At 36.2% G+C, this 27,242-nt stretch overlaps 1 protein-coding gene across 1 annotated transcript; it reads left to right on the top strand.

Annotated features, from left to right (window-relative positions):
* Positions 1–1,088: 1,088 nt before the first annotated feature.
* Positions 1,089–25,785, top strand: LOC116859006 (ATP-binding cassette sub-family A member 3-like; the record flags this gene model as incomplete). Its single annotated transcript, XM_032843978.1, has 7 exons — positions 1,089–1,189; positions 1,738–1,990; positions 7,788–7,915; positions 16,908–17,049; positions 21,447–21,706; positions 24,163–24,279; positions 25,668–25,785. Coding segments are annotated over exons 1-7 (1,078 nt in total), but the record flags the coding sequence as incomplete, so codon positions are not given.
* Positions 25,786–27,242: the final 1,457 nt, after the last annotated feature.

Here is a 27,242-nt window from a genome sequence, read left to right as displayed (position 1 = left end):
TTTGAGAAGGTAATTATAAGACTTTTCCATGTGAGATATATTAACATGGTGTGTTCCATGATAGTTTTCTAATAGTGAACCATCTTTTTTTTTCCCTGGAATAATGCCACTTGCTTATAGTGTAATTTTTTTAATACTTGGATTATATTTGGTAGTATTTAGAATATCTTATTGATATATAAGTGGAATTATGTTGTTTCTTTTGGGGGAGTTAGGTTTGCTTCCTAAAAATAATTTGATTGTTTCACTTCTGTGCTCTTGAAAGCTTAAGTAGTGTTGGAATTATCTGATTATCGAAGGTTTGACAAAATTTCCCTATGCTTTGATGGAGCATTTCTTAGATAATCTTTCTGTTTCCTCACTGAAAATTCGTCTGTTTTATATCTCCAAGAGGATAAATTTTGGTATAAAAATTGAGGTTCCAGATGACTGTATAAGCTTCTTTCTGTGAGATATCATTGAGCTCTGGCAAGGACAAAGGAGTGCACAGGAATGGTGGTCTCCCTGCTTACATTCCCTACATCTACTTACTTAGCCTCTAAGTGTGTGAAACCTTATGTCTGTCCCTCAGATTGAAACTCTAGCCTAAGTAAATAGGACTGTTTCACAGGAAAACTGAATTTGTTCTGCAGTCTCCTGTCAATGCAGTGCCCTGGCAATGGTGGTCTGCCAAGAATTATCTTTCCACTTGTTACAGTCCCATGGATTTAGGTTTTTTTTGGTATTACAAGTATTTATATTAGTGTATTCATGGATATTTTCCTTATTGCATATACATAAGTGTTTTATTGGCTAAATATATCATTGTGAGACCATTCACACCATCATTCTGTGAATTAGGATGCAGCCCTCATACCTTCAGGCACATAACCATTTGGAGAAATGGAACCACATCTTATATTTTAAATGTATTAGAAGTTCATTAGATATCAAGTAAACAAATATAAAAATGAAAACAAGATGACTTTCTTTATTTCCAATATGTAATTATTCCTGCTATCAATATTTGAGGCCGATTAAGAAGAAAATTAGGAGAAAGAAGTAATTCTGTTATTTGCTTGATGTTCACATTATTAGGTGACTTAATATTATAAAACTTTCCTCTACCCCTGGAAGTGAATTGTAGAGAATGGATTTGTTGACGTTCAACCAATTTGCAGTCCTCCTCTGGAAAAATTTTACCTTAAAGGTGGGTAAAGGCTGTATAAATGTTCATAAATGGCCATTTGTTGCAGTTCAGGGTTGTGTGTGTATGTGTGTATACATACTTTTGAAAAAATTAGTTCCAGAGCTCTAAGGTAGCTCTTCCAAATGTATAAAACTGAGTTAATCAGTAGAATAGTATGGCCTATAAGAAAGTTGGGAACAGGGGGCGCCTGGGTGGCTCAGTGGGTTAAGCCTCTGCTTTCAGCTCAGGTCATGATCTCAGGGTCCTGGATTGAGCCCTGCATTGGTGTGGGGGGTGGTCTCTGCTCAGTGGGAAGCCTGCTTCCCTCTTCCTCTCTGCCTGCCTCTCTGTCTACTTGTGATTTCTCTGTGAAATAAATAAAATCTTTATTTAAAAAAAAAAAAAAAGAAAGTTGGGAGGGATGGAGGTGAAGGTGCAACAAGACAGTCTGGGAAGTACTTGGCTGTTCCAGAGTAAAACTGTCAGGAGTTTAATATCATAGAACTATTCATTTGCATTGAATGTGTTTCCTTAAATTAATTAACACCATCTTTTTGTTTCTCTTCTAGAGGAGGCAGTTCTTTACTTTAACATTGGAAGTCTTAACAGCACTGGTGTTCCCAGTGATGATTTTGGTATTCCGTACACACATTGCTATAAAAGTTGTTGGACCTTATAGTTATACTCCTCAGCCCATCAATTCTTTGCCTTCTTTCCTAAAAAATCCTGAAGAGTGGGAATTGACTTATGTGCCTTCTAATATTGATGTGATACAGGAGATCATTGAGAATGTAAAGAGGAATCTGAACACCAGTATAAAAGGTTAGAAATTAAGGTTTTCTGTAACACAAAATTGTTTTTCAGTGGAGATAAAGCAGTGTTTTAAAAAAAGAATAAAATTGGGGCGCCTGGGTGGCTCAGTGGGTTAAGCCGCTGCCTTCGGCTCAGGTCATGATCTCAGGGTCCTGGGATCGAGTCCCACATCGGGATCTCTGCTCAGCAGGGGGCCTGCTTCCCTCTCTCTCTCTCTCTGCCTGCCTCTCTGTCTACTTGTGATCTCTCTCTGTCAAATAAATAAATAAAATCTTTAAAAAAAAAAAATAAAAAAAAAATAAAAAAATAAAAAAAGAATAAAATTAAAGGAGTCACAATTTTAAATTTTAATTTCCCACTTTTAAATTCCCAGTTTTTAAACTTGCAATGTAACTATAAAGACAGTGTGGTATTGGTGGAGGGATAGACACATAGATAAATGAAACAATACAGGCATACCACAGGTTCAGTTTCAGACCACTGCTGTAAAGCTAGTCAAATGAATTTTTTCATTTCCCAGTGCATATAAAAGTTATGTTTACACTATACTGTAGTCTGTTAAGTAAGTAGTCACATTATGTCTAAAAAAGCAACTCATACCTGAACTTAAAAATACTTTATTACTAAAAAATACTATCATCTGAGCTTTCATCAAGTCATAATCACTGATCACATATCACCATACAAATATAATAATGATGAAAAAGTTTGAAATATTGCAAGAATTACCAAAATGTGACATATAGATGAAATGAGTTGACGCTGTTGGAAAATGGTATCACTAGACTTGCTTGACTCAGGGTTGCCACAGACCTTCAATTTTTAAAAAACACAGTATCTGCAAAGTGCAATAAAACAAGTTATACCTGTAGAGAATACAGAAATAGAACTACACAAATATGCCAAAATACTGTTTACAATAGTGGAAGGATAAGTTTTTCAACAAATAGTGCTAAACAATTGGACATCAGTAGCCAAAACAATGAAACCTCACATCAAAATGGATCACAGGTCTAAAAGAATCTACATCACAGATCTAAAAAAATACATCAAAATGGATCACAGATATAAAAGTAAACTGAGAGACACCTGGGTGGCTCAGTCAGTTAAGCATCTGACTTCAGCTCAGGTCATGATCCCAGAGTTCTGGGATCGAGCCCCATGTCAGGCCCTCTGCTTAGCCGGGACTCTGCTTCTCCCTCTCCCTCTGCCTGCTGCACTGCCTGCTGCACTGCCTGCTTTTGCTCTTTCTCTCTCTCTCTCTCTGTCAAATAAATATATAAAATCTTTAAAAAAATAAAAATAAAAAAATAAAAGTAAAATGATAAAATATTTAGGAGAGAACAGAAAATCTTTGTAACTTCATAAAGAGTTAGTTGAAGGATTCTTAGACACCATTCATGAAAGAAAAACATGAAAAATTGGTCTTCTGATATATAATATTATTATTTGCTCTTGGGGTTAAAATATGCATGCATAATTTTTCACAATCAACTTAGAACATTTTACTACTTTATTTTCACATTACACAAGTGAAAACTATACCAGAAAGTGTTGTGATTTATGAACGTATTTTAAAGAACTTAAGAAAACTATTTACCCAGATATTTACCATAGCTCTTGTTTGTAACCTCATTTTTTTTTAATTATGTTCAGTTAGCTACCATATAGTACATCGTTCTTTTTTGATGTAGTGTTCAGTGATTCATCAGTTGCATATAACACCCAGTGCTCATTACAGCATGTGCCCTCCTTAATATCCATCACCCAGCGACCCCATCCTTCAACCCCCACCCCTCTGAAACCTTCAGTTTGTTTCCCAGAGTCCATACTCTCTCCTGGTCTCCCTCTCTGATTTCCCCCCTCCAGTTTTCCCTCCCTTCACCTATAGTCTTCAGTGCTATTTATGTTCCACATATGAGTGAAACCATATGTTAATTGTCTTTCTCTGCTTGACTTATTTTACTTACCATAATCCCCTCCAGTTCCATCCATATTGGTGCATATGGTTGGTATTCATCCTTTCTGATGGCTGAGTAATATTCCATTGTATATATGGACCACATCTTCTTCATCCATTCATCTGTTGAAGGACATCTTGGCTCCTTCCACAGTTTGGCTATTGTGGACATTGCTGCTGTGAACATTGGGGTACGTGTGCTCCTTCTTTTCACTACATCTGCATCTTTGAGGTAAATACCCGGTAGTACAATTGCTGGGTCATAGGGTAGCTCTATTTTGAACATCCTGAGGAAACTCCATACTGTTTTCCAGAGTGGCTGTACCAGCTTGCATTCCCACCAACAGTGTAAGAGCGTTCACCTTTCTCCACATCTTTGCCAACACTTGTTTCCCGTCTTGTTAATTTTTGCCATTCTAACTGGTGTAAGATGGTATCTCAGTGTGTTTTTTATTTGAATTTCCCTGATGGTTAGTGATGTTGAACACTTTAATTTTTTTTCTGTTAGCCATTTGTATGTCTTCTTTGGAGAAGTGTCTGTTCATGTCTTCTGCCCATTTTTTGACTGGATTATTTCTTTTTTATAGGTGTTGAGTTTGAGAAGTTCTTTATAGATCTTGGATACTGGCCCTTTGTCTGTAGTGTCATTTGCAAATAATCTTCTCCCATTCTGTGGGTTGCCTCTTAGTTTTGTTGACTATTTCCTTTGCTGTGCAGAAGCTTTTTATATTGATGAAGTCAATATAAAAGTTCATTTTTGAGGCACCTGGATGGCTCAGTCATTAAGTGTCTACCTGTGGCTCATGTCATGATCCCAGAGTCCTGGGATCAAGCCCCACATTGGGCTCCCTGCTTTGTGGGAAGCCTGCTTCTCCCTCTCCCGTTCCCCCTGCTTGTGTTCCCTTTCTGACTCTCTCTTTTTTTGTCAAAAAATAAAAACTATTTTAAAAAAGTTCATTTTTGCTTTTGTTTCTTTTGCCTTTGGAGACACGTCATGAAAGAAGTTGCTGTGGCCAATTTCAAAGAGTACTGTCTATGTTCTCTAGGATTTTGATGGATTCCTCTCTCACAGTGAGGTCTTTCCTCCATTTAGAGTTTATCCTTATGTATGGTGTAAGAGAATGGTCCAGTTTCATTCTTCTGTATGAGCTGTCCAGTTTTCCCACATGATTTATTGAAGAGACTGTCTTTTTTCCATTGGATATTTTTTTCCTAATTTCTCAAAAGATTAGTTGACCATAGAGTTGAGGGTCCATTTCTTGAGTCTCTATCCTGTTCCATTGATCTATGTGTCTGTTTTTGTGCCACTACTATGCTGTCTTGATGATCAGAGCTTTGTAATATGGCATAAAATCAGGCAAAGTGATGCCCCCAGCTTTGTTTTTGAATTTCCAAGTTCCAGGTTTCTTCGTCTATCATTTTCCTTCTTTCTGAAGAACTTTAACAATTTTTTAGAACAGGTCTTCTGACAATGAGTTCCCTTTGTTTCCCTTCATCTAAGAATGTCTTTAATTCATCTTCATTCCTAAAGATTATTTCATTTGGTATAAAATTTGGGGTTGACAGTCCTCTCGACATATTTAAAAAATATTTTTCAGTTTCTTCTGATCTCATTGGTTTTTGAAAAGATTCCTTGTTTTCTTGTAGGAGACGTATCATTTCTCTCTGGCTGCTTTCAAGATATTTTCTGTCCTTATTTGTCAAAACTATGATTATGATATGTCTAATGTGGATTCTTTTGGTTTATTCTGTTAGGGGTTTACTGAGCATTTTGAATCTATAAGTTTCTGTCTTTCACCAAATTTGGAGAGTTTTCAACAATTATTTCTGAAAGTCATATTGTCCCATAAATCTGGAATTTAAATAAAAGCTTTTTAAAAAGGATATAGAAAAAAATTAAAGACGTGGCTGCATTAAAACATAAAAATCTAGTCATCAAAAGAAAATCTTATCACTACAAAAAAACTGAAAGGAAAGCCACAAACTGGAGAAATATACCTAGATTTACTTAACCCAACTCCACCACCTTTTGGTTCACATTACCCACAATCCACCACCTTTTGGTAGGTAGGTACAGAGACTTGAATTCAGGGAGACAGAGCTGTGGATACCATGGTGAGGAAGGAGCCTGCTTACAGAGTGAAATGCAAAATCAGAGGTTTTAAAAGTGTGCTACTGTGGGGGATGTGAACGTACTACAATGCTTACTACAAAACTTACTACAATGCTACAGTAATTAAAACAGTGTTGCACTGGCATAAGAACAGGAATAGACCAATGATATAAAATTGAGAGTCTAGAAGTCCACATATTTATGGCCAATTTTTGAAAATGGTGCAAAGTACTACTAAAGATACAAATGTAGTGATCCAAAGGAGCACATGCACCTGAATGTTTATGGCAGCAATGTCCACAATAATCAAACTATGGAAAGAACCTAAATGTCCATCAACAGATGAATGGGTAAAGAAGATGTGAAAATACGTGTGTGTGTGTGTGTGTGTGTGTGTATTTAAGAATCTATTTGAGTTTTTTCCCATTTTTCCCCCTCTCTTGTTCAGATTAGGTGATGTCTACTGATCTGTGTTCACTGACTCCTTCCTCTGTTATCTCTGTATAGCTATTGAGCCATCAAATGTGTTATTTTTTTCAAAAGCACAATTTGAAATGATCTCTGCCTCCTAATTTATCTTGTTTTGAGAGCTTTTTGTGGGCCTCTGGCTGGCTCAGTTGGTAGAGCCTGTGACTCTTGCTTTCAGGGTTGTGAGTTCAAGCCCCACATTGGGTGTGGAGCCTGCTTAAAAAAAAAAGAAAGAAAAGAAACTGCGAAACAGTTTTTTGAGATCTAAAACACATACCATATATTCACCCATTTAAAGCATACATTTCAGTGGCTTTTGGTATAGTCACAGAGTTGGGCATCCACTACCACAATCAATTATAGGGCATTTTTGTCACCAAAAATAAACTCTGGAACCTTCAGTTATGACTCTATAATTTTCCATCCCACCAGGATTAGGAAAACACTAATCTAAATCTACTTTTAGATTTGCCTACCTTTTATATAAATGGTTTATATATAAAATTGTTATTTAAATTCTATATACATGGAAGTTGTGGTCTTTTGTGACTGGCTTTTTTCACTTAGCATAATGTTTTCAAGGGTCATCTATGTTGTAGTTTGTATCAATACTTCATTACTTTTCATTGTCAGGTAATAGCCCATTGTATGGATATACTGCATTTACTTTGTATATCCTTCATCAGTTGATGGACATTTGGGTTGTTTCCACCTTTTCTTTTGCCTGTTATAAATTGTACTGCTATGAACATTCATCTCTAAGTTTTATGTAGACATATGTTTTCATTTCTTTTGGTTATATACCTAAGAGTGGAATGAATATGTCCTGTAGTAACTATGTTTAACTTTTTGAGGGGATACCAAAAGTTGTTATCTAAAATTATCTAAAATTGTTTTACTATTTTATACTCTGATCAGCAGTGTACAAAGGTTCCAGTTTTTCCATGTTCTCACCAGCACTTGTTATCATGAGTCTTTTTGTTTATAACTATCTCAGTGGATTTGAATTGGTATCTCATCGTGATTTTGATTTGCATTTCCCTTATGACAAATGACTTGTCTTTATATATATTTTATAATGATTGTTATTTAAAATTAAAGTAAAAATTGTTTTGAACCCAGTGTCCATTAAGTAGTTACGATACTAATATTTGAAAAACAGTGTTTTTAAGTTTATACTATTAGGATAAGATTTTATCCATGTATTCCCCCTCAGGAGGAATTATCAGATATTCCCATTTTAATGAACATAATCTTTTCTACAGTTCGAGGGTTTGCTTCAGAAATGGAGCTTGAGAACTACCTTAAGTATGACTATGGATCTCATAACATACTGGCTGCCATCATTTTTGACACTGACTTCGAAAGCCGCAGTGACCCTCTGCCACTTCAGGTGAGAATGTTATATTTAGAGTTTTCTAAATACATAGTTTTCTAGTAGTTGTACTTCCAGTTTCTAGGAAGACTTTGCTCTTACTAACCCAATTTTATGGATGAAGCAACCAATTTTCCCAATATCAAACTACTAGTATATAATAGAACAAGAATGTGAATCCAGATCTGAGTAACTAATTTCTGTGCTGTTAATTGTTGGACTATGATAGGAACTACACACAGAAGGCCTGAGAGTCATGAGAAACTTTGACTACTCAGGCATTGCTTCTGGTTCTATGAAGAGTGGTGATACAAGCTACAGAGCAGATGCATTTTCACTAACAAGGAACCAAGCATGTAAAAGACAAAAAAATTCTTTTCTTTGAATGAAACACATAACTTATGTTCTTTCATAAATGAACAGAAAAAAGTCCAAGGCTCAGCCACATTGATTCAGAACTAGGATATCCATAAGCACTGAGAAAAGATCTGATTATAGCATAGCCTGTGGGAAGGAGAAAGAAATACTTTGCCTTGAACTTGGTGTCTGCTTATCAGATCTTGTTAAGCATTCTATCCTGGTGGTGATAGAAATAAATTATCAATCTATAATTTCTAGACATGGAGCCAAGTTCTATGTTTATAATGCAGATGCATGTTAGTAGAAGGTAAAATTAATAAAACTCCTGGTAGGACAATATATATTCTTTCTGTATGTCCCATCCTTCCATGACTCCATGCTTCTGTACCAACTTCCTTCCATTTACTAAGTCAGAATTATCCATATGCTGATAATGGATTTAGGCTCAACAGTATGCATTGGCTCGAAGTGTGTACTTAACATTTCAAGTTTTATTACAATTACTATTTGACTGTGTTTGTGTCCCCAGGTATTTGTATTAGATTCCAGCCACTACCTGTATGCTAAACTGAAATAGGCTCACTGCTTGATGTAATGATAGATTTAAATAGGATCTTGTCTCCCAACATAATTGAGAAAATGAATAGGATAAAATAGAAAATTATCTATCACATAAAGATCCAAGAAAACCACAATTTTGGGGGGGTCTGATTCATTTATTTACAGAATAATATTACATTATATAAAGAGATCACAATTTACTTAACAGTTTTGCTACTGGACACTTGGGATGTTTATAGCTTTTTTTGTTTTTTGTTTTTTTTTGCTACTGAAACAGTGCTACTATGAACATTAGATACTCTGGATATATGCTTGTACATAGAATTTCTGGGGCATGGTCACATCTTAAAATTTATTACATAAATTCTGTTGTTTTCTGTAGCGATGATACCAGTTCAGACTCCCAGCAACAGTGTCTGAAAGTTCTTATTATTAAACTTAATATTTTCAGATGTTTATATTTACTAATTCCATGGATATGAATTAGTTAATTCCACAGTTGTGAAATGGTATGCAACTTTTGGCTTTAATTTCCATTTCCTTGGTTCCTGATGAGATTAGCATATGTCCATGTTTTAAGTGATAAATTATTCTTTAGTGAGGTATATATTTGGTCTTTCCCCCCAGTTTTCTGTGGTAAAATCTATTTTACATATTAATTGGCCAATTTCTTTGTATATCCTACACAAGGACCCCTTGTCTCTCATATGTATTACAGGTATATTTTTCCAGTTTGTGGCTTTCCTTTCAGTTTCTTTTTTTTTTGTGGTGATCAGATTTTCTTTTGATGACTAGATATTTATGTTTTAATGCAGCCAAGTTTTTAATTATTTTTTGTATATTCTTTTTAAAAAGTTTTTATTTTAATTCTAAATAGTTAACAGACAGTGCTGTATTTCTTTCAGGTGTACAATATAGTGATTCATAAATTCTGTACATTACTCAGTGCTCATTACAAGTGCACTCTTTAATCCTCGTCACCTATTTCACTCATTTCCCTGCCCACCTCCCCTCTGGTAACATCAGTTTGTTCTCTAAAATTAAGACTCTGTTTCTTGATTTCTCTCTCTCTCTCTCTTATTTTTTCCCTTCGCTTGCTTGTTTTGAAAAAAAAAAACACAATTTGAATGAGTAAAACAATCAGCTGATACAAACATGGAGATGAATCAGAGGTTGGATTTCTCTAACAAAGATTTCAAAGCAGCCACCCTAAAAAATGTTTCAACAATAAATTAAAATTGTCTTGAAGTGAAAAAGAAAATCTTAGCAAAGACACAGAAATTATAAACAAGGAATTATAAACTTAAAAATACAATGATCTATAAAAAAACTAGTTGAATGGCTGAATAGTAGAAAGGACAGAACAGAGGATATAATACTGAAGAATAAATTTAGCCAAAAGGTGCAAGAGGTGCAAGGGGCTTACGGTGAAAACTACAATGCATTGTTGAAAGAAGTTAAAGAAGTTTTAAATAAATGTGAAGATGGCCAAAGTTCCTGGGTAGGAAGACCTAATATTGTTAAGATGTCTTTGGGGGCACATGGGTGGCTCAGTCGGATAAATGTCTGACTCTTGATCTCAGCTCAGGTCTTGATCTCAGCGTTGTGAGTTCAAGCCCTGCATTGGGCTACAAACTGGTTGTGGAGCCTACTTAAAAAACAAAGATGTCAGTACTACCCATAATTAACCTACTGATCCATCATAATCGCTATCAAAAGTCCAACAGCTTTTTATGAAGAAAGAGAAAAGCCAGTCTTCAAATTCATATAGAATTGCAAGAGACCCAACTTGTAAAAACAGTTTTATGGAAGAGCAAAGTTAGAGGATTCACACTACCCAACTCCACCACCTTTTGGTTCACATTAGCCACAATCCACCACCTTTTGGTAGGTAGGTACAGAGACTTGAATTCAGAGAGACAGAGTTGTGGATACCATGGTGAGGAAGGAGCCTGCTTACAGAGTGAAATGCAAAATCAGAACTTGTAGAAGTCTGCTACTCTGGGGGACATAAACTTACTACAATGCTTACTACAAAACTTACTACAATGCTATAGTAATTAAAACAGTGTTGCACTGGCATAAGAACAGGAATAGACCAATGATATAAAATTGAGAGTCTAGAAGTCCACATATTTATGGCCAATTTTTGAAAATGGTGCAAAGTACTACTAAAGATACAAATGTAGTGATCCAAAGGGGCACATGCACCTGAATGTTTATGAGAGCAATGTCCACAATAATCAAACTATGGAAAGAACCTAAATGTCCACCAACAGATGAATGGGTAAAGAAGATGTGATATACACACACACAGGCACGTAAACACAATGGAATACTATGCAGCCATAAAAAAACCAAAATCTTGCCATTTGCAACAATGTGGATGGAACTAGAGGTTTATGTTAATTGAAAGAAGTCAATCAGAGAAAGACAATTATCATATATTCTCTCTGATATGAAGAATTTGAGAGGCAGGGTGGGGGTCAGGGGGGGAAGGGAGGGAAAAAAATGAAACAAAATGGGACCAGAGAGGGAGACAAACTGTAAGAGACTCTTAATCTCAGGAAACAAACCGAGGGTTGCTGGAGGGTAGGGGGGATAGGGATAGAGTGCCTGGGTTGTGGACATTGGGGAGGGTTTGTGCTATGGCGAGTGCTGTGAATTGTGTAAGACTGATGATTCACAGACCTGTACCCCTGAAGCAAATAATACATTATATGTTAAATAAATAAATAAATACTTAAGAAAATGATGCAAAGTCCATTCTGTGGGAGAGAACAATTTCTTTAACAAATGATGCTAGGACAACTGATTTTCTACATACAAAAGACTGAAAGTGGGCCACTACTTCACACTATATACAAAAATCAACTCAAAATGGACTAATGATCTAAAGACAGGAGCTAAAAACAAAACTCTCAGAAGTGCACATGTGAATACATCTTTATGGGGGGTGGAGTTAAGATGATGGAAGATTAGGGGCACCCTAAACTTGTCCCTTGACTACAGCTAATTAGTTATCAAATCACTCTGAGCACCCAGGAAATCAATCGGAGATCCAAGAGAACAAAAACTACAAGTCTACAAGTAGAAAATCCACCACCTTTTGGTAGGTGGGTATAGAGATTTGAACTCAGGGAGACAGAGCTGTGGATACCATGGTGAGGAAGGAGCCTGCTTACAGAGTGAAATGCAGAATCAGAGGTTTCAGAAGTCTGCTACTGAGGGGGATGTGCCTAACTTAAAGGTGCTCAGGTGGTGAAGCAAGGTGGAATTCCAGGTGTGACACCCTGGTCTGAGAATCACCTGGGTCACCAGAATGGGTGGCAACTAAGTGCTGTACTGTTCCCAGTGTAACAGTGAGTCTAGGTGCCAGCTCTCTGCTCTGTGTTGCCATAAACTGTGAACCACAGTTCACACGGTTCACATAGGCATGGTCCTGCAACCACTTTCCCGGGACAGGCCAGCAAATGGCAGAAATGTAAGTTCTCCCTAGGAGGATCAGTGTGGGTCCATGCCACAGGAGTTCCTAAAATCTGAGTTTGAAACTCAGTCATGCACCTGAAATAAAAAAGCTGGGACACAGGCAGCATGAAGGCAGGGTTCTGACAGAAACCACGGCAATAAGAGAGATTGGTTGCTCTTCTGTGAGCACTCACTGAAGAGTGGAGGGTGTAAACTTCCAGCTCTGGGGCTAGGGAGGGGGTCTCTGCCATATTTATCCCACTCATCAGTGCTGAAACCCCTCAGGGAGAAACACAGCACCACCTAGTGGAATCCAGACCCACTTATACCAACCCCTGCTGCCCTGTGTTTTGGAGGCAATTTTTGCTAGGGTAAGGCCACCTGAGCATCAGTGCAATGGCCCCTCCCCCAGAAGACCAACAAAAACAACTCTCCCACAGTTCATTGATCATAGAGGGCTGCAAAGTTTCAGCTCCAGGGGAAAGTAGTATCTAGCCTTTTTGCACTTTTATTCTTTTTATTATTATTATTTCATTTATTTTATTTTTTCAACTTTTTTCCCTATTTTATTTTTTCCTATTTTTATTTTATTTTTATTTTTTCCCTATTTATTTTCGCCTATTATATATACTGTGTGTGTGTGTGTGTGTGTGTGTGTGTGTGTGTAATTTATTTTTTCTTTAATTATATTTTACTTTCTTATTTTGGAGTCTAGATTCTTTTAACAAAAAGACCAAACATATGCCCAGGATCTAGTTTTATTGTTGTCTTTTTGTTGTTTTCTTTTTCTTCTTTTCTTTCCTGGACAAAATGATGAGACAAGGTAAATTCACTCCAAAATAAAGAACAGGCTGTAGTACTCACAGCCAGGAATTTAATCAATACAGATATAAGTTAAGATGTCTGAGTTAGAATTTAAAATGAGTATAATTTATTAGCTGGGCTTGGAAAAAAGCATAGAAGACTTAGGAAATCCCTTACTGCAGAGTTAAAGAACTAAAACCTATTCAGGTCAAAATTTAAAATGCTGTAAACAAGATGCAGTCCCAAGTGGAAGCCATAAAAAATGAGGATGGATGAAGCAGAGGAGTGAATCAGTGATATGGAAGATAAAATTATGGAAAACAATGAAGCTGAAAAGAAGAGGGAAAGAAAGGTAACGGACCACAAAGATAGACTTAAGGAACTCAATGACTTCTTAAAATGTAGTAACATTCATGGGGCACCTGGGTGGCTCAGTGGGTTAAAGCCTCTGCCTTTGGCGCAGGTCATGATCCCAGGGTCCTGGGATCGAGCCCCACATCAGGCTCTCTGCTCAACAGGGAGCCTGCTTCCTCCTCTCTCTCTCTCTCTCTCTCTCTCTGCCTGCCTCTCTGACTACATGTGATCTCTGTCAAATAAATAAATAAAAATCTTTAAAAAAAATGTAGTAACATTCATATCTTGGTGGTCCCAGAAGATGAAAAGAGAGAGTGGGAGACAGAAGTTTTATTCAAACAAGTTATAGCTGAATACTTCCCTAATCTGGGGAAGGACAGAGAACTCCCATTCAACAACAAAAGCCAACCATCGCCAAGGCATATTCAAATTCACAAAATATACAGATAAGAAAAGAATCCTGAAAGGAGAAAGGGGAAAAAGGTTCTTAACCTGCAAGGGAAGGTATATTAAGTTCACAGCAAATCTGTCTGCAGAAACTTGGCAGGCTAGAAAAGAGTAGAAGGAAATATTCAACATACTGATTGGGGGAAAGTCTGCAGCCAGGAATACTTTATCTATCAAGGCAGTCATTCAAAACAGAAGGAGAAATAAAGAGGTTGTCAAAACCTGAAGGAGTTCATGACCACTAACCCAGCCCTGTAAGAAATTTTAAGGGGGATTCTTTGAGTAAAGAAGAAAAAAGAACAAAAGCAACAAAGATTAGAAAGGACCAGAGAACATCACAAGAAACACCAACTCTACAGGTTAACACAATGGTACTACATTCATATCTTTCGATAATCGCTGTGAATGTAGATGGACTAAATGATCCAATCAAAAGGCATAGGGTATCAAAATGGATTTTAAAACAGGATCCATCTATATGCTGCATACAAGAGAATCATTTTAGTCCTAAAGACATTTGCATATTTTAAGTGAACAGAGAACCATCTCTCATGCTAATGGACGTCAAAAGAAAACAAGAATAGTCATACATACATCAGAAAAACTAGATTTTAAACCAAAGATGTAAGAAGACATGAAGAAGGGATTTATATTATAATTAAGGGGTCTATTCATCAGGAAGCTCTAACTATTGTAAATAGGCCCCCAACTTGGGAGCTTCCAAATATATGTTAATTAATAGTAAACATAAAGAAACTCAAGGGTAATACAATAATTGTAGGGGACTTTAACACCCCATTCACAGCAATGGACAGATCATTGAAGCTCAACAAGAAAACAATGGCTTTGAACGGCAGATGGACTTAACAGATATACTCTGAACATTTCATCCTAAAGCAGTAGAATACACTTTACAAGTGCACATGGAACATTCTCCAGAATAGATCATATACTGGGTCACAATTCAGCCCTCAACTTGTACAAAAAAATGGACCCCACAGCACTATGAAACTGGAAGTGAACCACAGGAAAATTTTGGAAAGACCACATATACATGGAGACTAAAGAACATCCTACTAAAGAATGAATGGGTTACCCAGGAAATTAAAGAAGAATTTTAAAACTATATGGAAGCAAATTAAAATGAAAACAATAATTCCAAACCTTTGGAATGTAGCAAAGGCAGTCCTAAGAAGGTAGTATATTGCAATATAGGTCTACCTCAAGAAGCAAGAAAAGTCTGAAGTACACAACTTAACCTTACATCTAAAAGAGCTAGAAAAGGAATAGCAAATAAAGCCTATTGCCAGCAGAAGAAGGGAAATAGCAAAGATTAGAGCAGAAATAAATGATATAGAAACAACAACAAAACAGTAGAACAGATTAATGAAACTAATTAGCTTCTGCTTCGAAAGAATTAATAAAATTGATAAACGCCCAGCAAGACTTATCAAGAACAAAAGAGATGGGATGCCTGGGTGGCTCAGTCAGTTAAGTGTCTGCCTTCAGCTCAAGTCATGAATCCAGGGCCCTAGAATCGAGTCCCGTGTCAGGCTCTCTGCTCAGCAGGAAGCCTACTTCTTCCTCTCTGCCTGCCACTCTGTCTGCTTGTGCTTTCTCTCAAATAAATAAATAAATAAATAAAGTCTTTTTAAAAAGAGAGAGAGAGGACCCAAATAGACAAAATCATGAATGAAAAAGATCACAACCAAACCCAGAGAAATACAAAGAATTATCAGAGAATACCATGAAAAATTATATGCCAACAAACTGGGTAGTCTGAAAGAAATGGATAAATTCTTGGAAACCTACAAACTACCAAAACTGAGATAGGGAGAAATAGAAAGTTTGAACAGACTTCTAATCAGCAAAAAAATTGAATCAGGAATCAGGAATCTAAAAAAACCAAAGTCCAGAGCCAGATGGGTTCCCAGGGGAATTCTACCAGACATTTAAAGAAGAGTTAATACCCATTTTCCTCAAAACAGTTCCAAAAAATAGAAATGGAAGGAAAACTTACAAACTCATTCTACAAAGCCACCATTACCTTGATTCCAAAATCAAAGACCACACGAAAATGAAAAATTACAGGGCAATATCCCTGATGAACATGGATGCCAAAATTTTCACCAAGATACTAGCCAACAGTACATTAAAAGAAGTATTCACCACGATCAAGTGGGATTTATTCCTGGATTGCAGGGATGGCTCAGTATTTGCAAGTCAATGAACATGATACACCACATTAATGAAAGAATAAAAACCATAGGATTCTCAGTAGATGCAGAAAAAGCATTTACCTTTTCAGGTTTTCTAGTATGATCAATATGATTTCTGTTTTCTGACCGTAGCTTAAACAAATGTATAGCTGTCTGTTGCATACAGGTTCCACCTTTTGTGCCATCTCCTTTGAGCAAGTAGGTTGATTCCCAAATATTTATACCACAAATAATGTAACAACAAGTTACAAACTTGTTACAAACAAGTTACAAACTTGTTCATGTTTCCTTTATATTGTTGGAGGTGTACAAGTCTGTTCCTGGAAGTAGGATTGCTGAATCAAACCATAAATGCATGTGTAGTTTTATTAAACATTACCATATTCTCCATTATAGTTGTGTCATTTTGCCTCCCACAACCAATGTATTAAAGTCCCTGTTTGTCTACAGCTTCACTGACAGAGCTTCTAGTGTGATGGGTAAGACATAGCTCTGTAATTTTAATTTGTATTTATTTCATTGTATGACATTGAGAAGCTTTTCATATGTTTATGGGCCATTTGTGTGTGTCTTTTTGTGAACTACCTATATTCTGAGAGGACTTTAGATATTCTTATGATCAGAGGACTTGTGCTTTCACTGTCATTTCCAAGTGTTCAGAATCACTGACATCAGATGAGTCTCATCTTTCAAACCATGTGTTTTCCCATTTGGACTTAACTTTTCTTTATTTTTAATATGTGCATTTCAGTTTTATATGGTTTTAAGTATGATTTGTTTCTTATTGCTACTTCTAGGTAAAATATCATCTGCGTTTTGTTAGGATACAGAGATCTTTGATGTGGCCAGACAGGCTGGGCTGGAAGACATCCTTACTCTTTCCTGTTCATCCCTCTGTAGGACCCAGGAATGCAGATTATGATGATGGAGGAAGTCCTGGTGCGCAAATTGTTAAACATCCTTATTTCATTATCCCAGTTGCATGTTTACCTACACATATAGTTATGTGTATGTTTTATACATGTATATACCCATTGTATATATGTTCTTAACTTGTATTTTTTTAATTTAATTTATATTTTATCAAAACTACTTTCAATTCTATACATTAGTTGTGGTTAAGTGTTTTGCTTTCCAAATACAAATACCTTCATTTGTTGGCTTCGCTTGCCTATTCATGTCTATATATAATTTTACTGATTTGATCGAAAAGTTTTAAAATTGTGGTAATTTAAAAAAAGATTTCATTTATTTATTTGACAGACAGAGATCACAAGTAGGCAGAGTGGCAGGCAGAGAGAGAGGGGGAAGCAGGCTCCCTGCTGAGGAGAGAGCCTGATGTGGGGCTTGATCCCAGGACCCTGGGATCATGACCCGAGCCGAAGGCAGAGGCTTTAACGCACTGAGCCACCCAGGCGCCCCAAAATTGTGGTAATTTTTAATTCAGATTTTTATTTTGAAAATTATCTTATATGAAAAACCCTTGATGTAGAACTTTGGATTTACCAACTATCTTGAGATTTTTATCTTTAGCAAATATTTATAGAAGAAAAAAAATCTGTGCATATTCTAGCACAAGGAACAAAAGTTGGAAACAACTTAAAATCAGTAAAAGAGGGACGCCTGGGTGGCTCAGTTGGTTGGACGACTGCCTTCGGCTCAGGTCATGATCCTGGAGTCCCGGGATCGAGTCCCGCATCGGGCTCCCGGCTCCGCGGGGAGTCTGCTTCTCTCTCTGACCTTCTCCTCACTCATGCTCTCTCTCACTGTCTCTCTCTCAAATAAATAAATAAATAAAATCTTTAAAAAAAAATCAGTAAAAGAATAGTTGAGCCTATTAGACAGTCATTAAAAATAATCCTTACAGAGTCTGCTCTAAGATTGAATTTAAGTTTAAGGATTAAACTGAGTCAATACATACATGTATTTAAATAGTTGGAGATGGGTGGGGATTATTTCAGGTAGTGGAAGTAAAATCATGAACACATACAGGACAGGATGCCACATTTGGGGAACTGCATGGCCTTTTGTTTGTTTTCTGTCTTTATTAGCTAGAATAGATGGTGCATGTAAGGCTGTTAGAAATGAGGTTAAGGGGCACCTGGGTAGCTCAGTGGGTTAAAGCCTCTGCCTTCGGCTCAGAAGCCTCTGCCTTTGGCTCAATCCTAGGATCGAGTCCCACATCGGGCTCTCTGCTTGGCAGGAAGCCTGCTTCCCTCTCTCTCTCTCTGCCTTCCTCTCTGCCTACTTATGAGCTCTGTCTTTCAAATAAATAAATAAAATTTAAAAAAAAAAAGAAATGAGGTTAAGAGGCAAAAAGGTCACTAAAGACCTGGCGTGTAGGTGAAGGAGTATGAAATTTCTCTTGGAAGTTATGAGAGACACAGGTTACAGCAATATTCAGCTTTAATAGGAGAAATGATTTATTATGGTAGTGGGTGCATATCTCCAAGTGATAACACTCATAGTTTATCTTTGGTTTTTGTTGTATACTGTTGCTGAACAAATAGTACTGTGGCCTGTTTTTCACAATTTATATAATAATTATATAAATGATCAAGATATTTCAGAGAATGACTTTTCTCAGATGTTGGGATTTTATTTTGTTATTTCACTTCTCAACTTCAAGTAGCACAATACTTGAGAACAAACAATATATATCCTTAGATTTCCTTAATACCATGCTGTTTGGGGCCGGGGTAATGTTAGAGAAGGAAGGACGAAGGACTGAATGCTAGGTAAACAAAGGAGGACAAAGGTACAAAGACTAAGAAAGATTGGCAGGGAAATGAGTAGAAAATTAAGATAATCTATTACATGAATCAAGGGAGGAGTGGAAAACTATGGCTAAATTTTCAATTATATTACCACAAATGAACTTTTGTGATATTTAAAGCTTAAAACAACAATCCCTCCACAGAACACAGTTTCAAATAATCTAACACACATTTTGTTTAGATATCTATTTAAAGATTTATATTTATTTGGGAGTTCCATGTTTTCAGGTGTATTATTGGTTCCAAATTTTGAAAGTATCTTTTTCCAACTTTTTATTTTATCTATGCTGTCCTTTATTGAAATAGCAGAGATCTTTAATTCGATGTAATTTATCATATTTTGGCCACATGGTCTTTTTCTGGGCTTTTGTTTAAGAAGTCCATCCCTACTTCAAAAATATTCTTCTACTATTTCCTCTTTATGGTTTTTCCTTCTGTAATTTGGTTGTTAATCCATGAGGAAGTAGTTCATGTTTGTATGTAGTTGGGCTAGGGATTCAGTATTGTTTTTTACCACAGAGAGGAAAACAGTTTTCCCAAAACTTGTTTAAAATAATGTCCTAAAATTCTTTTTTTCTATTAGTCTATTCTTTTTAAAATTTTTTACTACTACTATTATTATTATTATTATTATTATTTGAGAGAGAGAGACAGCAACAGAAATAGCGAGAGAGAGCACAAGCAGGGAGGAGAGGGAGAAGCAGACTCCCGACTGAGCAGGGATCCCAACATGGGGCACAATCCCAGAAACCTGGGATTGCCACCTGAGCTGAAGGCAGACGCTTAACTGACTGAGCTACCCAGGTGCCCCTAGTCTTTCTACTCTTAAACTAATATAGTATTACTATTAGAGTGGTTTTGTGTACTGCATCTTAATATTAACTGAGACTCCAAAAAAAACCTCATAATATGGAACTAGCAGATAAGAACTTGTTGTACGGTGGCTATTATAACTATTCTCAGTCATCGAATTAAAATGTGTACAATGAAAGAAGTGGTAAGTCTCAGCAGAGAATTAGAAACCATAAAATAGGAATAAAACAAAGTCTAGAATTGGAAAATATAGGACAGATTTAATAATGAAGCTAACAGAAGAAAGAGTAAATGAACTTGGAACAATAAAATGTATTCAGTTTTTAAAAACAAAAAAATTGACTTTCATTGAAATGTGGGGCAATACCAAAAGTTCTAACATACGTGTAATTAGAATCCCTGATGGGTAAAAGACAGAAGAAAAAATATGTGTAGAAAAATGGCTTTAAAAGTCTTAAATGTGTAACAAACTGAGGGTTGCTTAGGGGTATGGGTCTAGGGATATGGTGGCTGGGTCATGGACACTGGGGAGGGTATGTGCTATGGTGAGTGCTGTGAAATGTGTAAGTCTGATGATTCACAGACCTTGTACCCCTGGGGCAAATAATACATTATATGTTAATTTTTAAAAAGTGTCTTAAATGTGATTAAAGATAGTAACCATAAAGTGGCTGGAGCAGGTATACACATATCTGATAAAACAGATTTCAAGGCAAAGGATCAATTTGTCAGGAAGATATAATGATTATAAATATGTATATATTTAATAACAGCTTCAAAGTACATGAAGCAAAAATTGACAGAATTAAAGGGAGAATTGGGCAATACCACAGTTGTCAATGGAGATATTAATATCCTCCTCTCAATAGTTGACAGAACATCTAAACAAAAAAAATATTGTAAAGAAGTAGATGATATGAAGAATGTTCTAAGTTTCCCTGAGCTGATTGACATTTACAGAGCAATTACTCAACAGTGGTAGAATACACTTCTTTCTAAGTGCACATGGCATTTTCACCAGAATAACTCTTATATTGAGTTGTAAAATAAATCTCATTGAAATTAAAAAGACTGAAATCATATAGAGTGTAATGAGTCAAAGAAGTCACAAAGAAATCAGAAAATATTTTAAATTGAATAATAAGAAAACCTGACACGTTAAGATATGGGAGCAAAACTGGAGGATTATAGCTAAAGCCATGCTTAGAATTTTATAGTTTTAAATGTTCATATTAGAAAAATGGAAGAGTGCAAAATTAATGATCAGAGTTCCAATTTTAGAAAATGGATAAAAACAAATTAAACCCTAAGTTGTCTTTTAGTTGTATGGTTGCTTTTTAGTTGTATGGTAAATGTGGACCAATTTTTCTTGAGGGCCATTCTGCCTTACTCTGTAGAATTTATCTGTGATTCTGAGCCTCATTTCTGTATTTCTTCATCTCTCTAATATTTAATTAAATCTGCCTTCTTTTGAAAATATAGATTATATTAGCAAGCCTTCCACTGTTATTAAGTATATTTAATTTGGGGAAGGTGTGACTCCGATTCAGCTGAAGATGTATCCCTTATTTCTGTGTCAAAACAATGATATGTTTTCAGGGTAATTATGTGCATTTAGCCTTGATACACCACTAAATTTGTGTTCTGTAGGTGACAAACTATGACTTTCTTGAATTGCCATGTTATTTATGTGTCTGAGCAATTCCTTAGTCTGTTTTATTTGACATTGTTTGTTTTCTCTTGCAGGGTACATCAGAGAAGGGTTCCTGGCTGTACAGCATGCCTTAGATAAGGCCATCATGCTGTATCATGAAAGCAGTGCTAGCCAGAAACTGTTTGATAATATCAGTATATTTATACAGAGATTTCCACACCCAGCTTATTCTCATGATGGATTAATTTGGATCACTAGTTCCTTCCTCCCTTTGATGTTCATCCTGATGTTCTCTCCAACTGTACTTTCCATCATGCGATCCATTGTCTGGGAAAGGGAAAAAAGATTGAAGGTAATCTCAATTTCTTTGTTTCAAGTTCTTATTAAATTCCATTTATTTAATTTTATTTAAATTCTAGTTAGTTAACATATAATGTAGAATTTAGACATTCATCACTTATATACAACACCTGGGGCCCATCACAAGTGCTCTCTTTAATCCCCATCACCTATTTAAACCACCCCACCAACCCACCTCCCCTCCAGCAGCCTCAGTTTGTTCTGTATAGTTAAGAGTCTGTTCTATGGTTTGCGTCTCTCTTTTTTCACCTCTATGTTCATCTGTTTCTGTAAAAATGTTTTTAGGCATGTGGGACTCTTTTGTATAGAGAGTTGGATTATTTCTATATTTTTGTCATTAGTGGGTAGTTGTTACATCCCAGTAGCAGGAAATGTAGAATAAGAAAAGTGAGTACTGATGCCATTTGTCAGTTTTTCAAGCTGGCAGAATTTCAGAGAGAAACTTGTCTCTTGGGAGCAATAGGAAGAGAAAACCTCAAGGCATGCAGAGGGACAAAAAGGGTCACTGGAGGGATTTAAAGCCTTTAATAATTAGAGTATCAGTGAACAGGTCCTGGCTAAATTAACATAAAACCCCACATCTTAGGCCTTTACCTTGATATCTGTTACCCTAGATAATGTCTGGGTGTCAACAAAAAAATTATTAGGCACACCAAAAATTAAGAAAAAAACTTGGTCCAGAGAGGCAAATCAGTTATCAGAACCAGACACAGATAAAACACAAATGTTGGAAATACCAGACAAGGAATTTTGAATTACTACAATTAATTATTTAAAGGCTCTAAGGGAAAGGTAGATGTGTCCAGGATCCTCAAGACAGCCCCTAGTTTCTGAAATTCTCTAGAAGGACTAGTGGGACTTGGCATATAGTTAATGCTCACAGCTAGGCATTATTATAGTGGTATAGTTAGTAAATAAACATAGCTGTCTCAGAAGAGGATATGACACAGGCAAAGCCTGGAGGAATTCACCTGCAGGCTTCTTCAGTTAACCCCACAAGAGGTCACACAGAGTACACTCTTGCCTCAGCAATGAAAATCCAGCAGTACGTTTGTGAAGAAAATCTAGCAGTATATTTGTGATGTTTGTGTCCAGGGGAGTCCATTAGAGATTTAGCACCTGAGGTTTTGATGGGGACTGGTCATGTAGACACCCTTTGCCTAGCATTTACCAAAACTCCACACTCCTAGAAAGCAGGTATTCAGCATAAACCATAGTGTATGTACCAACAGTTTTGGCGCAGTCACCTACACTTACATTTAAGGAAAGTTTTGTATTAGTGTAGGGAGCAGTTTACCAACCAAGTTCCCGTATACCAGCCAAGGGCCAACTTGTAAATACGCCTTTCTTTTTTTTTTTTTTTTAATTTATTATTTAAATTCAACTAACATGTAGTGTATTATTAGTTTCAGAGATAGAGTTTATTGATTCATCAGTTGCATATAACACCCAGTGCCCATTACATGCCTTTCTAAGAATAGTAGTCTTGGGCCTCCTTTGTTAACTCTTTTCTACACAGTAGGTAACATGCAAGATCAGATAGGTAATGTTACCAGACAGATCAAAACTATAAGGAGTCAAATAGAATTTCTAGACATAAAAAACATGCTAACAAAAATGAAGAACACTTTTGATGGGCTCATCACTAGACTTGAGGAAAGAATCATAGAATTGAATATGACAGTTGAAATTACACAAACTGAAATGCAAAGACAAAATTATAAAATGTAAAACGTAAATGTAAAAAGTGAAAACCCAGAATAAAGCATTTAAAAAGGTATAGGACAATATAAATGGTATAACATATACACAGTTTAAATCCCCAAAAAGGAGATAAGAGAATAGATCCAAAGAAATAACAGCAGAGAATTTTCCAAAATTAATGATAGACATCAAATCACAGGTCTAAGAAGCTCAGAGAACACACAGCAGGAAAAATAACATGCACACACACACACATACACACACACACACACAGTATATTCGAACTGTTGAAAATTAAAGACCAAAAAGAAAATCTTGAAAACAACTAGAGTGGGGATAGACATGTTACCTAAAAGGAACAAGCATAAGTATAGTCAACTGGATTTAAAAAAAAAAAACAAAACACATTTTTCTTATACTCCAGGAAGTAGAGTATAATAGAAAAGAGAGCTTAATATTTCAAAGTTTTAATTTTAGATGTTTTACCTTTTGTTCCATTATGAGGTGTGGTAATGAAGAAAGATCTCTGAACTCAGGAGAAGTATATTTTAATGCCAGCACTTCCCTAATTGACTGCATAATTTTGAACGACATCTTTCTGAGACTTGACTTTTCTTATTCATAACATGGAGATAATATTAACCATTCACATATTTTTTTATGGAAATTTAAATAGAAAAATATATATAAGTGGTATGAATTGCTGATACATTTAATATTTGATTTGTGTTGACTTTCCTACAGGAGTACCAGCTTATAATTGGATTTAAAAACTGGATCATCTGGGCTGCCTATTTCTTCACATTCTTCTTTTTTTATATCATTATTATCTCTATGATATGTATTTTATTCTCTGCCAAGGCAAGTGTGTAATTTCATGCTACCCAGTAAAAATACCATGAGTCACATATAATACTGGTTTTTTAGTAGCCAGTAGAAATTTTTAAAACCATAAAGAACAGGTGAAATTATGTTAATGATATTTTAAATTTAACCTAATACATACAAAATATTTGAATATGCAACCAATTTAAAAATGAAGAGATTTTTTTACATTCTCTTTTTACATTTTATTTATTTATATTATTTATTTATTTGAAAGAGCGAGAGATTTATTTATTTGAGAGAGAGCGAGAGAGAGCATGGCGGGGTGGGGCGGGGGGAGAAGCAGACTCCCCACTGAGCAGGGAGCCTGACACAGGGCTGTATCCCAGGACCCCAGGATCATGACCTGAGCTGAAGGCAGATTCTTAACCAACTGAGCCACCCAGGCACCCCTACATTTTTTTGTACTGTCTTCCTATTTCAGGAGGTGTTTTATATTTACAGCACATCTAAATTCATATGCTATATTTTCATCAGAAATACTTGATCCGGGGGTGCCTGGGTGGCTCAGTCTGTTGAACATCTGCCATCAGCTCAGGTCACTATCCCTGGGTCCTGGGATTGAGCCCTACATTGGGCTCCCTGCTCCACGGAGAGCCTACTTTTCCCTCTCTCTTTACCTGCCATTCTGCTACTTGTGCTCTCTCCATCAAATAAATAAAATCCTTAAAAAACTAAAAGTCTTCTTTAAAAAAAAAAAAAAGAAATACTTGATCTGTATTAGACACTGCCTTCATTTTTCAATTTAACTCAAGATAACTAAAACTAAATGAAAATAAAAATTTAGTTCCTCATGGGGTGCCTGGGTGGCTCAGTGGGTTAAAGCCTCTGCCTTCGGATTGGGTCCTGGGATTGGGCCCCGCATCGGGCTTTCTGCTCAGTGGGGAGCCTCCTTCCTCCTCTCTCTCTCTCTCTGCCTGCCTCTCTGCCTACTTGTGACCTGTCAAATAAATAAATAAAAATCTTAAAAAAAAAATTTAGTTCCTCAGTCACACTAGCTACCTTTCAAGTGCTCAATAGCTACATGTGTTAGACATCTTAGTTTTTGCTGATTATAGCCTGCCCCAACGACCCTTTGAGAGGCAAAAGGTAATTATACGGTGAACTGGTTGGTCTCAGGTGCTGGGAGGATGAAATACAGATTTTATTTCTGCTGTGGAAACTTAGAGGCTGCTATATCTCTGAGAAAAACATAAACCCTTCTGTAAGAAATAAGTTACTTAGTTAACTTTCATCTAATTGAGTTTCAGTCACTGAGCAATAATCTACCACATTAGCACTATCATTTTCTCCCTCTTTTCTTGTGTTTATGTGACAGTAATATTTGGTGTACCTTACCTGATGTCATAATTGGTTTTTTGTAGATTTTCAGTGAGCCAGTCTTCCGCTTCAGTGACGGTAGTTTCATCTTTGTCTTTCTTATGTGTTACGCCATTGCTTCAATATTCTTTGCCTTTATGGTTAGCACGTTCTTCAATAAAGGTAAGTCTAAGACTCATTCTGTAACAGATTTTTGGGGTATTTGGTTACTAAATTCCACTGTAATTAATGTATAGTATTATATTAGTTTCAGGTATACAATACAGTGATTCAATAATTATGTACATTACTCAGTGCAAATTACGATAAGTGTGCCCTTAATTCCCTTCACCTGTTTCATCCATCCCTTCAAATTTAAAAATAAAACTACTCTATGATTGGGCGCCTGGGTGGATCAGTGGGTTAAAGCCTCTGCCTTTGGCTTAGGTCATGATCCCAGGGCCCTGGGATTGAGCCCTGCATCAGGCTCTCTGCTCAGCAGGGAGTCTGCTTCCCTCTCTCTCTCTGCCTGCCTCTCTGCCTACTTGTGATCTCTGTCTGTCAAATAAATAAATAAAATCTTTTTTAAAAATTTAAAAACTACTATATGGTTCAGTAATCACACTACTAGGTATCTATCCTAAAATACGAAAACACTAATAAAAAGGGATACATGCACCCTTATGTTTATAACAGCATTATTTATAATAGCCAAGATATGGAAGCAGCCCAGGTATCCATCAATTGATTAACGAACAAAGAAGATGTGGTGTGTGTATATATATATATATATATATATATATATATATGTATATGTATACATATATGTATATATGTATACATATATATATATATATAACAGAATATTATTCAGCCATAAAAAATGAAGTGTTGCCATTTGCAATAACATGGATGGAGCTAGAAAGTATAATGCTAAGCAAAATAAGTGAGTCAGAGAAAGACATATGCTATACGATTTCACTCATGTGTGAATTTAAGAAACAAAACAAATGACCAAAGGGAGAAAAAGAGAGAAATAAACTAAGAAACAGACTCTTAATTGTGGAGAACAGACTGATAGTTACCAAAGGGGACATGAATGGGGGATGGGGAAAATAGGGGATTGGGATTAAGAAATACATATATCATGATGGAAAAAAAAATTAATAGATAAGTAAAAATGTATAAATAAATAAGTGAAATATCTGCATTGTTGTATTCATTATTCACAATAGAAAAACCACAAAAGCAACCTAAATTGTCCTTCAGTGGGTGAATGGCTAAAAAAAAATGTGGTATATACATTCAAAGGGATATTTTTCTGCCTTACAAACAAAGGAAATTCTGCCATTTGTAAAAATACTGACCCTAGAAGACATTAGGTTGTGAACAAGCAAGACACAGAAAATAAGACATGATGCCACTTATTTAAGAAACGTAAAGTAGGGGCGCCTGGGTGGCTCAGTGGGTTAAGCCTCTGCCTTCAGCTCATGTCATGATCTCAGGGTCCTGGGATCGAGCCCCACATTGGGTTCTCTGCTCAGCAGGGACCCTGCTTCCCCCACCCCCGCCTGCTGCTCTGCCTAATTGTGATCTCTCTTTCTCTCTCTCTGTCAATAAATAAAATCTTAAAAAAAAAA

This window comes from Lontra canadensis, unplaced genomic scaffold, assembly GCF_010015895.1.
Source record: "Lontra canadensis isolate GAN:19392208 unplaced genomic scaffold, GSC_riverotter_1.0 scaffold146, whole genome shotgun sequence".
NCBI classification, from domain to species: Eukaryota; Metazoa; Chordata; class Mammalia; order Carnivora; family Mustelidae; genus Lontra; species Lontra canadensis.
The sequence above is the reverse complement of the archived record's forward strand: the minus strand, read 5'-3'. Positions and strand labels throughout refer to the sequence as shown.